The following is a 15,916-nucleotide window of genomic DNA, read 5'->3' on the forward strand; positions in this document are numbered from 1 at the left end:
TATATGCAAATAAATAAAAGAGGAAAGAAAGTACTATACAAGGCAGAAGGAAAGGTCCATTACTGCCCTGGGAAATCTGGGAAGACATCAGAGAGGAGGCATATACCTCCTCTGGTATATTTTGTTCAGTTCTGGGCACCACATTTCGGAAAGGACATTGATAAACTAGAGAAAATCTGGAGGAGAGCAAACATGGGTAAGAACCTTGCAATTATGCAATATGAGAATAAGTTGAAGGAACAAAGCCTTTTAGCCTGGAGAAGAAAAGACTTAGGAAGGACAGGACAGCCTTCTTCATGTATTTGAAGGATGTCACAAAGAAGTATCATTAGCCTTGTTCTGCCTCACCCCAGAGGACAGAATTAGGCTTTCTGGGTGGAAATTACAAAGAGGTGAATTTATTCTTAATGTAAAGGAATATCTTTACAATCAGAGCTATACAAAAGGACAGCTCGCTGGCCTGCTTTGGGAAGGAGTGGGTACCCACCTTACTAGAGGTGGGGTTCAAGCAATGACTAGATTCCCCTACTTATATCATATCATATCATTATGTCATATTATATTATGTTATTACTCAAGTACAGGTTGGATCAGATAGCTCCACTTGGTCTCTTTGAAGTCTTGGATTCTAAGATTTTGTGAATTTGGACTTTAAAGGATGGGTATGATTTCAGCAGGTGGAGAGAGGATAAAAGGGCTTTCAGTCATAAGGCAGTGGTATTGCGCAAAGACATGGAGGCAAGAGAACGTTGGATATCTATAATGGATGGCAGATAGTTTAGTTTGGCCAAGGTATGAAGTACATGGAGGTGATGTGAGAAATGTCATTATCCTGGAAAGGTAGGATGATAACAGAGGCTGGAAGACTTGAATGCCAACCTAAACTATCTGACATTTAGAGTTAGGCAAAAATAAAACAAAGCTACTTTGTAAAGCAGTGATATTCCTACTGCCCAAAGTATTCATTCATCAATATTATTGAAGGCATTATTTATTTATTTAACTTTTGGATGAAAATTGAGCTAAATGACTTCTAAGGTTCTATGTCTTTATAATTCTGATTCCTAAACACTTCATCCCAAGTAGAACTAATATACTAGGCTTTGATTTGCCAACTTGGAGAATGTTCCCACCAAAGAAATTTATCTCAACTTGTTACAGAGGTAACAAAGTAGTATTGATTTTTCACCAATAAAATATACCAAATTACATGCTGTTTGAAGAGAGATGATTAAAGACCTAAAATTTTGTCTTAAGTGTGGAACATTTAGGAGAGCAACAACCTTAATTAAAGGCACATTGAGTCACAATTACAGTCAATGCACTTATTGTTATAGTTAACATTTACAACAGCCCTTCAAGAATCTCTGATTGTATCAGTGTTGCTACTCCCATTCCAAAAAGAGACTGGAATTCCTCCACATCTTCAAATATAGCCAAAATGTTAATCACCCAGTGGCCATTTCTGGATGACATTCTCTAAAGTTTGCAGTTCTGAACTTTTAATGAACAATATGGTACATGGATGACTGTACCAATGTTTACTTTCTGCTGGCATAATTCCAAGATCCCATTTCACTTCTGTGCATGGAATGAAGTCTTAGAATAGGACTCTAGTATTGCCACAAATGCCTAGGAAAATAATACTGTCAATATTATTTTATTATGCATATTTCATTGGTAATTAAGTTAACAAACTTACTTTTTGAACAAAGTAATTAACATAGAACTTTAAGGTTCCACAGAGCTTTGAAACAACAGCTTTGTGGGGTAGCTAGTGCAAGTAGTGTTATCTCCATTTTACAGACTGAGGACATGGAAGTGTGAGTATCTGAAACTGGATTTGAACTTAGATCACCATGCTTCAAGTCCAGTGCTCTACAATACTCTCAGTAGAATGCACCTGTTCATGTGTGTTTGTATATATTGGTCAAATTAGAATCTAATCCCTTTGTCAAACTTAGGATTTTACTGCTATCAGGACAACTCTTTCTCAGTTTTATGATCCAGCCACCTATTTCAAAGCTATCAGAAACAGTAAAGTAGCAAGATTTAGAAATTATTTGACATGCAGATGCCTAGTACCATGAGCCTAGGTGACAAAAATATACCTTGATTTATTTTTGAATTTAGCTTTTCTGAAACACATAAGTTTGGCTTCATAACAAGGGATCCACTTTATGAGAGCACAAAGCATTGTGCGACGTTTTGTTAACTTCCAGGTAGAATCCCACAGGCAGTCACCCAGATGATTTTGAGAGACAACAGAATCCAGGCTTAGGCATTCAGGATCCCCATATATGTTTAGGCTACACTCAGAATTCTTTATTAGGTGATTGTAGTTAAATTTTTATGAGTCATTTTTAGAACCTCAATTGAGGCACCACATTGATACTCTAAAAGAGATGTTGTCAAACACAGCCCTTAGGCCCTCTGGCCTGAACCAGTTTAAAATATAATTGGAAGATATTTAACAAAATACACAAAAATAGAATATAGATAATGTTAATCTGTGGTGCTTAAGTAGATATGCATTCACCCTGTGGGGAACCTTATGCATGGTTTAGTGACTTCCATTTCTATTTGAGTTTGACACCACTGCCGTAAATGCTTTCTGAGGAAAATTACTGTTTTGTAACCCCATAACTTAATGCCTAATTCTGGCATAAACACAAGTCACCATTAATTTATAGCGATATTATTTCTCCAAGTAAATATTATTTCTCCAAGTCCAAGTTACTTGACATTTAATGGTCTGGTGAGTTTATTACTACTTAACTTGCTATCAGATGAACTACAGAATCATGGAGACATGAAAATAAATTTATATATTATTCAGGAACACTCTCAGTGAATAAAAACGGATACCATCTTTCCTCACTTCGAGACTGTGGTGTTCATTAATTGAATTATTTCTTCATTTGCAAGGAAGTCAACAATTAAGATACCTTCTCTAAAATTTGTTAAGTCAAGGCCTCACTATGATGGTAGTTCATAAACATGAGGGCATTAACTAAAACCACATAGTAAATAATTTGCAGCAACGTATATGGATATAGAATTGATGTTTACTTTCTCTTATTTTTGTAGGTATTCTTTTTAAAAGTTTGAATTTTCTGATTACTTTTTTATAGGAGGAAGATGATAAGAAAGAGATGGAACCAGAAACTGCAGTAAATCCAAGTACAACTAGTGCTACAAGCCAGATAAAGAGAAAGGAACCCCAAGTCACTACTACATTAAACTACAAGAGAGAACAATCGAGGACAAAACCCAATAAGGACAAAACCAATCAGTATCTTACAGAAGGGAGGGAATTCTCTGAAGAGGGGGATGTCCATAATGTAATCTTTTACAGTACTTACCAACCAGTAACTGAATTATCAGCCCAAGAGAAAGATATTTCTTGGATTTCTCAAAATATTACCGATGTTGTAGAAACCACTTCATCTTCTCCACATGATGGTTCTAAAACTACTCTTCGCTTCTCACAGATCAGTTCCTCTGAAACTTCAGATTCTTCACGTGTCTCATTAGCTGAATCACAAGAAACGTCAACTGATAGTCGCGAAGAAGATAGTTTATTAACCAACTTTCAATTTGAATCAGGTGGTGATGATTCTTCAGGCTCTGTTCCTGTAACTTCAGCTGGGCCATTTGTATCAGAGAACATATCTCACGGATATGTCATTTCCTATGATGTCCTTCTGCCAGGGTATACCAAAAACACTTCAAAAGATTCAAATTCATCAGATTCTGAAGAGTCCCTGAAGAGTCCTTCTGTTGATGGAAACGTGTGGTTCCATAATATGACAGATTTGACAACTAGTCCTGATGCTTCATCAGGTGATAGGAAATTATCTCAAACTAGCTCTACTGATACAGTCAACAAGGAATCAGCAGCAGCTACGGCGGCATCTTCCATTGGCCCGTTGGCGTCTCAGGATACCTCAGTCGTGGATCTAGAAATGCCTCCCTATTCCACCTTTGCTGACTTCCCTACTGAGGCAACCCCTCGTTCTTTCTCTCCAACCTCTGGACGTGGTGAATCCACTTCTGCTGCCAGTGAGGTACTCTCTCAGACAACCGAACCGGGATACAATGGTGAGATACCTCTCCAACCTTCCTACAGTAGTGAAGTGTTTCCTCTAGTCACCCCTTTGTTGTCTGACAGTCAGATGCTCGACACTGCTCTCCCCGCTGCTTCAGGTAGTGATCTGATCTTGCATGCTACACCTGTATTCCCCAGTGTTGGTGTGTCATTTGAATCCACTCTGTCTTCCTATGATGATGTACCTTTGCTTCCATATTCTTCTGCTTCCTTCAGTAGTGAAGTGCTTCACTATCTGTATACAGTCTCTCAAATCTTTCCACAAGTTACTCCAGCTGTTGCCAGTGATAAAGTGTCCCTGCATGCTTCTTCACCAATGGCTGAGGTTGTTGATTCATTATTACCACCCAGTCTTGATCAGTATTCTGATGTGATGCCACATCAGACTCCTCAAGCTACTTCAGAGACATCTAGACTTGCTAATGAGTTGGGTGCCCATAATAAAACACATGTGCTTTCTCAAGTTGAACCATCCAGCAGTGATGTAAAGATGCATGTACTTTCTACAGTATCTGAACTTGCTTTTGCTTTGTCCGATAGAGGCTCCCTCCAGACTTCTCCTGTTTCCTATGATGCTACGGTGGCTGTGCATGATTCTGTTCACCAGGGTTCCTTATCTAGCAGCTGTAACAAAGTACTGATGCTTAAGCCTTCTGTTATAGCCCAAAGTGAATCTTTCCAGGAGCCTACAAATGTTCTTTCTAGTGATATGGATTGGTCTGGAGCATACTCTGGTGGTAGCGAGTTCCTTTTGCCTGACACAGATGTCTTGACAGCACTTAACATTTCTTCACCTGTTTCTGTAGATGAATTTACATATACAACATCTGTGTTTAGTGATGTTAATAAGCTGCTTCATAAAAGTGATGGAGATGAGACAGTACAGCAGATTTCCTCTTTTAATGAAATGGCTTACCATTCTGAAAGTACAGTGATGCCTGAACTCCCTACACCTAGTGACAACGTAATTAAACGAAATGTATCTTTACAGGAATCCTCAATTCCTGTTTCTGACACAGAGGGAGTCCTTCCAGTGTCTCTTGCTCTTCCCACTCCTAAGGTTTTTGGTCCTGAAGTTAGTCAACCTTTGCATGCTACATCTCCAGCTTTTGGCGACACTTTGCTTATGTTTAGTGCAATCTCAGAGCAAGCTTTCTCTGCTGCTGCTTCTAGTGAAATGTTGTTTCCAACACAGCCATTGTTTTTCGAGGCCTCCTCTTCCTTAAGCAATGAAGCCTTACTGCAAACTTCCTTTCAGTCCTCTGATGTTGGCAGTCTGCTTAAAACTGTCCCAGCTGTGCCTAGTGATCCAATATTGCTTGAAACCTCCATGGTTGATAAAAATTGTTCTTCAATATTGCATCCAATGGCATCTGATTCTGCTTCAAGTAAAAACGTGCAGCATTCTACCTCTGTACCAGTTGCTGATATGTTATCACCCACCTCTAGCCTGCCCACTGCTTCGCTTCAAGGTTTAACCATTTCTTATGCAAATGAGGACTATGTCACAGCCATTTTACTTAAAAGTGAAATATCACAGCAAGTTGAGCCTTCATTGTATAGTAATGGTGATTGGTTCCACTCTACCAATGTGGGGATTCCCAGTGCATTTCCTCCCACAGCTGTACTTACAGTTGCGACTCCGAGTTTCTCCACTGATATGCTGCCAAATACTCATATAAGCAAGCATATTTATTCTGACGAATTTCCTAACTATAACACAATTAGTTCTCTTATTGATGATATTTCAGCTCCTGTAACACTGGTTGCTTCCAGTACAAATAAATACATCGATCACCTTGCTCTTCCTTTACCAGATGCACATGTTTCTGTTACAGCTGCCTCTTCCACCATTGAAGGCACTGAAACTTTAAGTGGCTTAATAATTCCCTCACAAAAAACTCCTGGGTTAACCCTGAGTACCAGGTCTAGTGCTAATTTTGTAGTTGGTGGTGGCCGTGGTAATGATGATGAGGATGATAGTGATGAAATCGATGATTATGATGATGATGGTATATCTGTAAAAAATTGTATCTCATGTATCTCATATAGAGAATCTCAGGAAAAGATAGTAGATGATTCAGATGCTCAAGTAAACAATTTTGTGGATCAGAGTAACCTAATCCCATATTTGCCATCAGAGAAATCTGAAGAAGAAATGAAAACAGGAGGTTCAGTCTCAGATAGTCAGCTAAGCTCTGGAATGGAAAGAAGTCATGAACAGCCCCCATCGATAAACATGCTACCCCCAAAATACAGTGATGCAACAACAGTGGGAAATTCTATTCAGACTGGCTATACCCAATTTCCTGATACCTCAGAATCTAAGTCTTTGACTCTTTTCACAAGTGACGAAGAGAGTGGCTCTGGTCAAAGTACCTCAGATAGTTTTAATGATAATGAGACATCAACAGATTTCAGTTTTCCTGATCTGAATGAGAGAGACACAGAAGGAACCCTGCAAGCAGGTGACTCAGAATTAACCCCTGGATCACCACAGTCATCAGCACCATCTGTTACTAATGGTCAATCAGTGTTCAACGTTTCTGAGGCAGGTTAGTTGTGAATCAAGCTCAGAGCTGTAAACTCATATAGTATTTAGCTATGTTGTTTTCCTTCCACTGACAGAGGAGAGATAGTATATAACGTGAGCATATGTTACAGAAAGAAGGATTATCTCTGGTGTATTTTGGGGACAAACTATAAATCAAGAATAGGAGACAGAGGTTTCAAAGTAGCACTTGTCATTCCATTGTTTTTATTATCTAACATTCTGTAGTTTTCAGAATATGGTCTTTATATTTCAAAAGAATAGTCAAGTTTTTTTGTTCTCTTCATTTTACCTGAAATAGCTTAAATTATTTTATTTAAAGCAACCCTTTCCCAATAGTTCATACTCTATGAGATAAGCTGGCCATCGTGTAATATGATTTGAAATAATGTCAACGAATTAACTATAGCAGGTCTCATTATGATGGTGTATCTTAGCATAGAAGTGACCCAGGTTTCTTGAAGGATCTGCTGGTGGAACATAAAGTCACATAGGTCCTACCAAGCTGGAATGGCTTCAGTTATGGGCCCAGACTCTGGGTCTGTTTCTGAGGACCAGCGTCCCTCAGTTTGAAGAGGCTCACGCCAGCAAGTTCCATACCAGTTAGTTAAGCAGAACATGACACCATCTACTAAGGACCAGCTATCAAGCTGTGTCAGTAGAGGCTAAAATTGAAGTATTCAAGTAAGCTTGTAGAGATTGGGTATTTCAGAATTTTTAGAATGATGCTTTTTGTTATCATTCTTGTTTTTTACATTTCATTTTAGAACTCTAAAGGTCTAAAATACCTTGGTCAGCTAAATTCTTAAAGTATGTCATAAGACCTTCCCTCAACCCCTCCAAAAATGATGACACAGTTCTTTTGACCGGCCACAAGACAATCAGAAATTTCAGAAAATTAACAACAAATGATTTCTTTGGAATAAACCTTAGTGAGCTGTAAAAATAACTCACAGTGAATAAATAGCATGTTACAGTGTGAGGATTTTTAGTTCTCTTTGGTTGATTATTTCGCTGTTGCCTGAAGAGGGCAGTATCAGGCAACAAAATACTGCACCATTCGCTTCTGACTAGAGTTCCAGAAGGAATTCATGTATCAATTATTGATATGCATCATAATCATATGAAAAGATAAAAATCAATGTATCTGTAAAATTAATGCTTTTTAACTTTTTGATGAAAATTTGCTAGTTAGATGTTTTAAAAACAACTTTTTAAAAAGCATACACAATACCCCCTTTTCTTAAGAATTATAAAATACGTTCATTATGCACATAAGGACACAAGTTAATTACACCAAAGGGATCATGTTATTTATAGTTTGCTTTAATTAAATTTAAGGGAACATTATTTGTAATTAGCAATGAAAAGATTTGAAATCTTGACAGTACTTCAGAAGATAACTGTTTAACATGTTGCTTGACTTACTAATAGCTCCTGTTTATAACCCAGCACCTAGACATCAACCTCATTAAAGAATTTTCCTCTATGTTATTTTTTTCCACTAAATTATGTTGCATATTTTCTTTTAGTGCAAAAGCGGCAATTAAAAATGGGTACATTTTGGTCATGAGGTTTCCCTGCAATCAAATTTTGTCTATTTAATATTACATTTAAATTTCAACAGTTAAAACTCTGACATGAAAATTTATAATGAATTCATAGTTGAGGTATCATGGTGCATTCGTTAGGGCTAACATACATGGAGTGCTATCAAGCTGAGATTTTTATAGTGGTTGTTTTAATGGATTTTTCAATTAGGTTGTTCTGCAATTTCTAAGTCTATGTCATGTTGTTGAGTTTTAACAGAAGATGAACTTTAGAGGAGAATTTCAAGAATCCATCCATTTCTCAGTTTTCCTAAGTTGTCATTCATCATTAATATATTTTCATTACATTTGAATCCTTTACATTGCTGGATCAATTGCAATCTAGTTTCCCATTCTTAAATGTATTTTTTGAAACCAAACAACTTGCTGATAAAAATTATTATATTGATTTAATGAGAAGAACTTTGGGACATCATTTCTATTATCAGAAACTAATACTAGTTGTTAAATAGAATAGACATTAAGAGACTTAAGAGAAGTCTTTTTTTTTGTAAAATTTATCATATGATTACAGGTGGAATTGAATTCCACTCTATGTTGCACCTAGCCTACAGTGCCTTATACAGAGTAAGCTCTTACAGCTTACAGTAGCTTTGGTATTTCATATGTTCCCAACAGGAGTTTTTCAGAGATGTAATGTTCTATTCTAATCACATCTAAGATATTTCCTTTAAACAAGATATTAAATTTGACCATGTCTAGAAATCATATTTTATAAGTAAGAAATCTACAGTTACCATACCCAGGACTCCAATTTTATCACCAAATTTACATTTTATTTCCAACAACTACTTCAAATACTAGGATTTATCATTTATTATCCAATTATTTATTAATAAATTTCCCATTTCATTGGCCAAATAACATGTAGAGATCAGATAAGCTAAATTTACTTGGTATAAACAGCTATTGCATTTAGCAGGGGAAAAAATCTGTTGGTAGTTACATATCATGCTGATTGAGCATTTTGTGTCTCGACTAGTTGCGTTGTTATGTCTATATAATTATCCTGGTGTACATATTTTCTTTTTTATATGTTATTTATTTTTTTATTTTTTTATTGATTAATTTTTTTTTTTTTTAGTTTTCAACAATCACTTCCATAATCTTTTGAGTTTTAAATTTCCTCTCCTTCCCTCCCCATCTCCTTCCACAAGACTGCATACAATCTGATATAGGCTCTACATATATTGTATATATTTTCAGAAAGTGTGTTGTGGTATTGCCTTTTAAACAAAACCAAGATAGCATTAATAGTAAAAATGATTTTTAAAAGAATTAATTTTCTTTGCTAGAAAACTCGTCTCAGGGATTGCCACAAGCAAGCTGAGCTAATGTTAGTTCCATCAGATATTTTATAAATGGCAATGTAAGTTACTTGTACAAAATGTCAAAATAATCTGGCTAAAAAGTGAAAAATCATTTTGGATAAACTGGCATTTTTTTCCTATATAACACAAAATAGATATTTGAAGATACTGAATAATTTAATTTCTACATAATGTTCTGTTGTGGTGATTCAGATCAAGTCATTACCCCCAAAATGAGTCTGATCACTTTTTTTGCTTGTCAGCTGATTCCAGGCAAATGATAACCATGAGTCATGTATTAATCTAGTCAAATGTTCAGAATCAGGGACTTTAGTAACTGTGATCATACTAGCCAATGACTCTAGCTCATTAGCAGAAATGCTATCCATTGGTAGATGTAGGGGCAACATGGCTGAATGCTTTACTTTTCTTCTATCTTTTGTATGTATTTGTCACATGTCACTAATCTAACAGTTAAAAATAAGAACAGTCTTAAAATTCACCCTTCCAGCATTAAATATTTTTTTCAGAATCATAAAAATGGGATGACTCTTATAGACCAAAGTATACCAGATTAGCCGGGAAAATAAGCAAATAAGCATTTATTAAACACTTACTATATGCTAGGCACTGTGCTAAGTGCCTTATATGTATAATCTTATTTGATCCTCACAACAAACCTGGGATATCAGTGCTATTATTAGCCCCATTTTTTCGTTGTAATTAGCCCAGGGTCATGCCAGCAAGGCTAAGGCTAAATTGGAACTCAACAGTTCCAGGCAGTGTTCTATCTACTGCCACCTCCTAGCTAGTTGGGCATCCTGCTGAGCATTTCACCAACCCATTATTCTTTTCTGTGAAAATGAGTAGTAGCTAGGAATTATGCCGTCCACAATGGGCTAAGCATATTAACCATAAGAGAAACAGAAATTCTCTAGCTAGTTAATGAGGGCAGGACTGAGGAAGAAAAGAGCAGAGAAAGAAGTGAATTGACATTGTGACAGCCCAATGACTTGAACTTTTTTTTCCCCTTTTCATCCTGTTTTATCATTATATGGAAGCAGACATATACTCCATTATTTCTAGCAGATAATAGAATCATGCTAAAATGTAAACTATTCTATGGACCTAGGTTATGTTTCCTTACTTCCTACATGAGAGTATCATGTGATATTTGGCAACAAAATTTCTTTTCTTGGGGCGGGGCAAGGCTCAATAAAAAATTGAGCCTTAAGCCTGTAAAAATTATACAATGCCAAGGCAAAATTCCTATGTTACTATAAGAGTTTTCCTTTTATGAATCTTAAGTATTATTCAATTTAATGTATTTTGAGACTAAGTTTCATTTCTTGGCTTTGTTTTTTAATTTTGTATTCCTTAAAATGTTTAAAATTAAATTGTTTCCCCATGAACTTTATTCCTGTTAGCATGATGATCATAAGGGAAACATCAATTACGCCAAGTTCATTGGACAGTGCAAACCAGTTCCTTCTTTTTAGAGCTTTTCCAAGTGTCCATACCAGGTCAAGGTGTTCCCTAATGTTATAGCAGTGTAATCCATTATCTTTGAGGAAGTAATTCTGATGAAGGGTTTAATGAATTCTTAAACTTTTTCCTACTAAGTGCCATGTGAAACATAAGGCAAGAACTGTTCATAGCCTGATTGCATTCTACAGTATGGGAACTAACTAACCATAACAGCTGTGAAGAATTTTCTTCCAGTTAACAATGATAATACAAGTGAGAATATAGTTTGGTGTGTAAATTTCAGTCACAGAAGAAGTGTCATTTTTTTCAGGCCTTTAAATTAATCTGAAGAATGGATTCAGAAACAATTCTCATTGTTTAGTATTTTTTAAATTGAAATGAGTTCTAGGAACTATGTGATTCTCCAATTCACATGTAGTACTTTGATTTTTGAGAAAGGAAAGATAGAGAAGAAATTCGAAATAAAAAATTTTAAATAACCTATAAGTCAAAGTCAAGAAGATAATTTTAAATGAAGTGAAGCAGTCAATTTAAGTAGCTCTGTCACATTAGAATTTGTTTTAGTTGCAAAGAGAGAAATAATTACATCTAAATAATTTTAAGAATGTCAAGATATTTAATGATGATCTAATAAAATCCATTTGCTGCTTTTGCTAATTTACTTTAGTGATGGATAGTTTTCTTACTTTAAGTCTCAAATTGCCTCTTAAAAATATACAAACTCTGTAGTTCCTAAGAAGGTGATGTGTCATTTACTGTTGGGGTGCCATGTTTCTTCTGTTCAAGTAGTCTCTTTTACTTACTATCTTTGTTTTCCAAAAATGTATTTGTAAGCATATTCATCTAATGTGATATTATAGAGTCAAAACATGAAAGGTAAGTAGCAACATATAGTTTTACAATTCAGTAGTTCAATAATTCTGTGAATTTTCCTTGTGCTTAAATATAAACTATCTCAATTTTCTCTGACTGCAGAAGCAAGTAATAGTAGCCATGAATCTCGTATTGGTCTAGCTGAGGGTTTGGAATCAGAGAAGAAGACAGTTATACCTCTTGTGATCGTATCAGCCCTGACTTTTATCTGTCTAGTGGTTCTAGTGGGTATTCTCATCTATTGGAGGTAAGTTTGATTTTTCAGACTGCACATAGGTCAGATTTTGTCCTGATTAGTGAAATAATGATTGTTATTATGGCATGCTCCTTAAGCAGATATGAAAGGTTTTTTAAAGTAGATTTTCTCAGAACTTTAATTATTTCTTGGAGTAGTCATGAACAAGCTGCCATCTTGTGTACATAAAGATTTAATGAAGGGGATGATTGATTTCCATAATTAAGGCAAGAAGATAAAGGTAAAATTAAAAAGCTTTGTTTCTGGTTGTTTTAGATAAATTATTTTGACAGCTATAATTTCATGTTGACAAGTAACAAACAAGAGAATGTCATTCTTGAATTTATCTCAACTGGATGCTTTTGGTTTTTTTTTTTTTTTACCTTCCATGTCTTTTAAGTACATTCTTTGGAAAAATTAATAGAAATAGTAATGTATGCTTATTTAACTATAATCCCTTGCTTTGCATGAGTTTTATCCTATACCTATGAAGAACTCCTAAATTACATATCAGTTCATAGAGAAAAAAAGTATTAGTTTGCTAAAATTAAAGTGGAAGGATGACACTGAATTCAAAAGTAAAGTCTAGGGATAATTTGGTTTGGGTGTATTTTTTTTCTTTATGGAATGTCTTTAAAAGGAAAGATGGTAAACTCCATTATATCCTATTATAATTCTTAAGGATAAATCATATTTTAGATTTTGTATGCTATAAAGAGAGATACAGATGGCATAGCTCTGGGAAAACTGGGAAATATGACATGACCCATAGTGTAGGATGTGTGTGTATATATCCAAGTGTATAGTAAAACATGGCTTTGTATAGAATTTTACTATAGCTAGACTCTGAAAGATGGACATAATTCACTGACTAATAAGTTAGAACCTTTTACTCTGAAGATTTGCAATTAACTCATTCTCTTTAGCATTATTTTTCTATAGCTTTTTATTGTGACAAACCTATCCATTTCTTAGATGTTTTTCCAAAATTGCTAATCTCAATTTAATTTGTCAGATATTTATTAAATACCTTCAATATGTAAGGAGCTGTTAAGGATACAAAAGAAATAGAAGACATGCTCTCTGGCCTCAAAGTACATAAATTCCTGATTGATACATGAAATATAGAGAGATACAAGAAAATATACTATTAAACATTAAAGTGTGTGCCATAGGCAGTAAGTGATGTAGCAAGTTAAAGAAAGGAGAGATCATTTGTATTTATAGAAATCAGGAGGTTTTCAAGGAAAATGTAGAGAATTTGAGTCCAGAGAATTTAATGGGTAAGTAGGGTCAGGATAAGCAGAGAGAGAAGGTAAGGCGACATACCAGTCAGGAGAATCAGGCTCATCAAAGCCATGGAGATAGAGATGAATGTGGTATACTCGTGAGACAGTGAAGCCTGAAGCAGATTGTTCGTGTAGTGGGTATTTGGCTAGGTGAGAGCATCATTAAAGGTGAGTCTTATTTTATGCTTATTTTAAAGAGTGGAATATAAAATCCAAGAAGCAGTAAAATGCTTTCATCCTTCTCTACATGTATGAATTTTCGTCTTTGCCCATATTAACATGATGCATTATCTTCCCTCTCCACTTTAATCATTTACACAGCATGCAATGAAATACAATTACAGGGACTTTGTTTTCTTGTTATCCAAATAATTTCATGAACTTACGACTTCTGCAGATCAGAATTATAAAATCTCAGTTTTGTTAAGGAGCCTCATATACTATCAAAATCAGCCTCAAGCCCACATGTGACCCTCTAGGTCCTCAAGTGCAGCCTTTTGACTGAATCTAAACTTCAAACTTGGTTTTGGTCAAAGGGCTCCACTTGAGGACCTAGAGGGCCACATGTGGCCTTGAGGCCTCAAGTTCTTTACCCATGATCTAGACCAACTCCTAACCAAATAGTGATATCCTATAATACTCCTTAACAAGAGGTCATCATTCGTTCTTCACTTAAGGGTCCCTAATGAAGGAGAACCTGTTTACTACCTCCTCCAGAAAATCCATTTCATTTTTGAATGACTAATTTCTAAAAAAGGTATTCCTTACATGAAGGTTTAATTTGTATCTTTGCAAGTTTCACCCATAACTCCTGGTTTTTCCTTTTGGGGGAAAGAAGAAAAAGCTTAATTTTTTTTTCCCAATGTAATACCCTTCAAATACCTGGAGATAGCTTATAAATTCCCTTCTCTCAGTCTTTTCTTCTCTGGACTATACATCCTCAGTTCCCTCAGTTGATTCTCATATGACAATTGACTCAAGACCATTCACCATTGTGTTTTCTCTCCTATGTGCATTTTCCAGTTTACAATTGTCCTTCCTAAAATGTGGTATTTAGAACTGAATGTATTATTCCAGACATGAGCTGACTAAGACAGAGCTAGAACTGGTCATTCTGCTTTGTAATGCAACCTAAAATCCCATGAACTTTTGAGGCTTCTGGGTCACACTGCTGACCCATGTTAAACCAGCAGTCTGCTAAGACTGTTCTTTTTGACTTGAACTGCTTTCGTAGCTGTACCTTCACCAGCCCCTTCTGATAGGTCCTCTTTTTCTTACCCTCTGAAGTTGATTCTGTTTGAGTCTCTCATGGGTTGATTTCCCTGGTAGAATTTTAGCCTTTGTGAAGAAACTAACTTATAGAAGTTAAATGATTTAATGCTTTCCCTAAGGCCATATATGTTAGTAGCTGTCAGAGCTGGAAGCTAAGTCTCTTCACTACCAGGCCAGTGCTATTTTCATTCAGTGCTTCCTTGCTGACTTGTGCCAGTAAATCAAACCTCATGTTTCTCATACTCAAATAACCAAGGAGAAGATTAATATTTAGAGACAGGGCAACATTCTAGTAGACTAGTTTGTCTTCTGTCTTACATATTAGTGAACTTATATGCTGGAAACTTCCCTCTGTCTATGCTTTAATAGACTTATCCATTTCTGTCTTGAAATTACTTTTCCAAACAAAATAATGCCCACAACTAAAAGATACATTTAATTTCTACTCCCCTGCCCCCATGAAGATATAAGTGGTGATTTGATTTGACTTTTTTCCATATTCAAATGCTTCTTATCATGGGAAACTATGACTTGATTAAAATAAATTACATAATTTATAAAAAATTAATTGAGGGAATTTACATAAAAGTATTTCCAACAGAATTCCTTTAAATAGTAAGCTCCCATAATGCATTTGAACTAATCTGCCAAAACTGAGTTTATGTACAAAATTTTAGGAATACATCTGTTGAACAAAGTGATTTATCCATGTTGTATTATAATATGGCTCATTTAAGATAAAGCAGAATTACCCTGATTAGCCCACTTACTAAAATTGATCACATCTACACAAATCTTTGTATTTAATGCTACAAAACCAACCAAAATATTGATTTGTCTGTCAAAGCTGATTGTGATTGGACACGACCACAACTCATTTTAATGAGTTGGACAGTAGACCGCTAGACTAAATAATCCTCTTTATCAAATAGTGTTATAGAAGTACTCCATTATGAATGAATAAAGGAAGCCTACATGCAAAGCACTATGATAAGCTGCAAGAATACAAATAGAAAAGTAAGATGACCTGTGTTCTCAAGGCTCTCATATTCTAATGGAGGAGACATATTGTGTTGACATGTGGAAGGTCAGCTGAATCTCAAATAGAGTGGTCCCATGATCCCTTAGGCAAAGGATCTTTGCCTAGAAGCAAAGCCTCTTCTTTAATGTCATTTTG

At 35.6% G+C, this 15,916-nt stretch overlaps 1 protein-coding gene across 3 annotated transcripts in view; it reads left to right on the forward strand.

Annotated features, from left to right (window-relative positions):
* Positions 1-15,916, forward strand: part of PTPRZ1 (protein tyrosine phosphatase, receptor type Z1) — a 239,002-nt gene that overhangs the window by 166,066 nt on the left and 57,020 nt on the right. For 2 of the 3 annotated variants that reach the window (XM_027855182.1, XM_027855183.1), the window contains exons 12-13: positions 3,135-4,104; positions 12,046-12,190. In XM_027855182.1, the coding sequence (XP_027710983.1) occupies positions 3,135-4,104; positions 12,046-12,190 (1,115 nt within the window). Of the gene's footprint in view, positions 1-3,134; positions 6,667-12,045; positions 12,191-15,916 lie in introns of all 3 variants that reach the window. The other variant, XM_027855181.1, reaches the window with a different exon arrangement.

This window comes from Vombatus ursinus, unplaced genomic scaffold (genome assembly GCF_900497805.2).
Source record: "Vombatus ursinus unplaced genomic scaffold, bare-nosed wombat genome assembly UNPS02010788.1, whole genome shotgun sequence".
NCBI lineage: Eukaryota > Metazoa > Chordata > Mammalia > Diprotodontia > Vombatidae > Vombatus > Vombatus ursinus.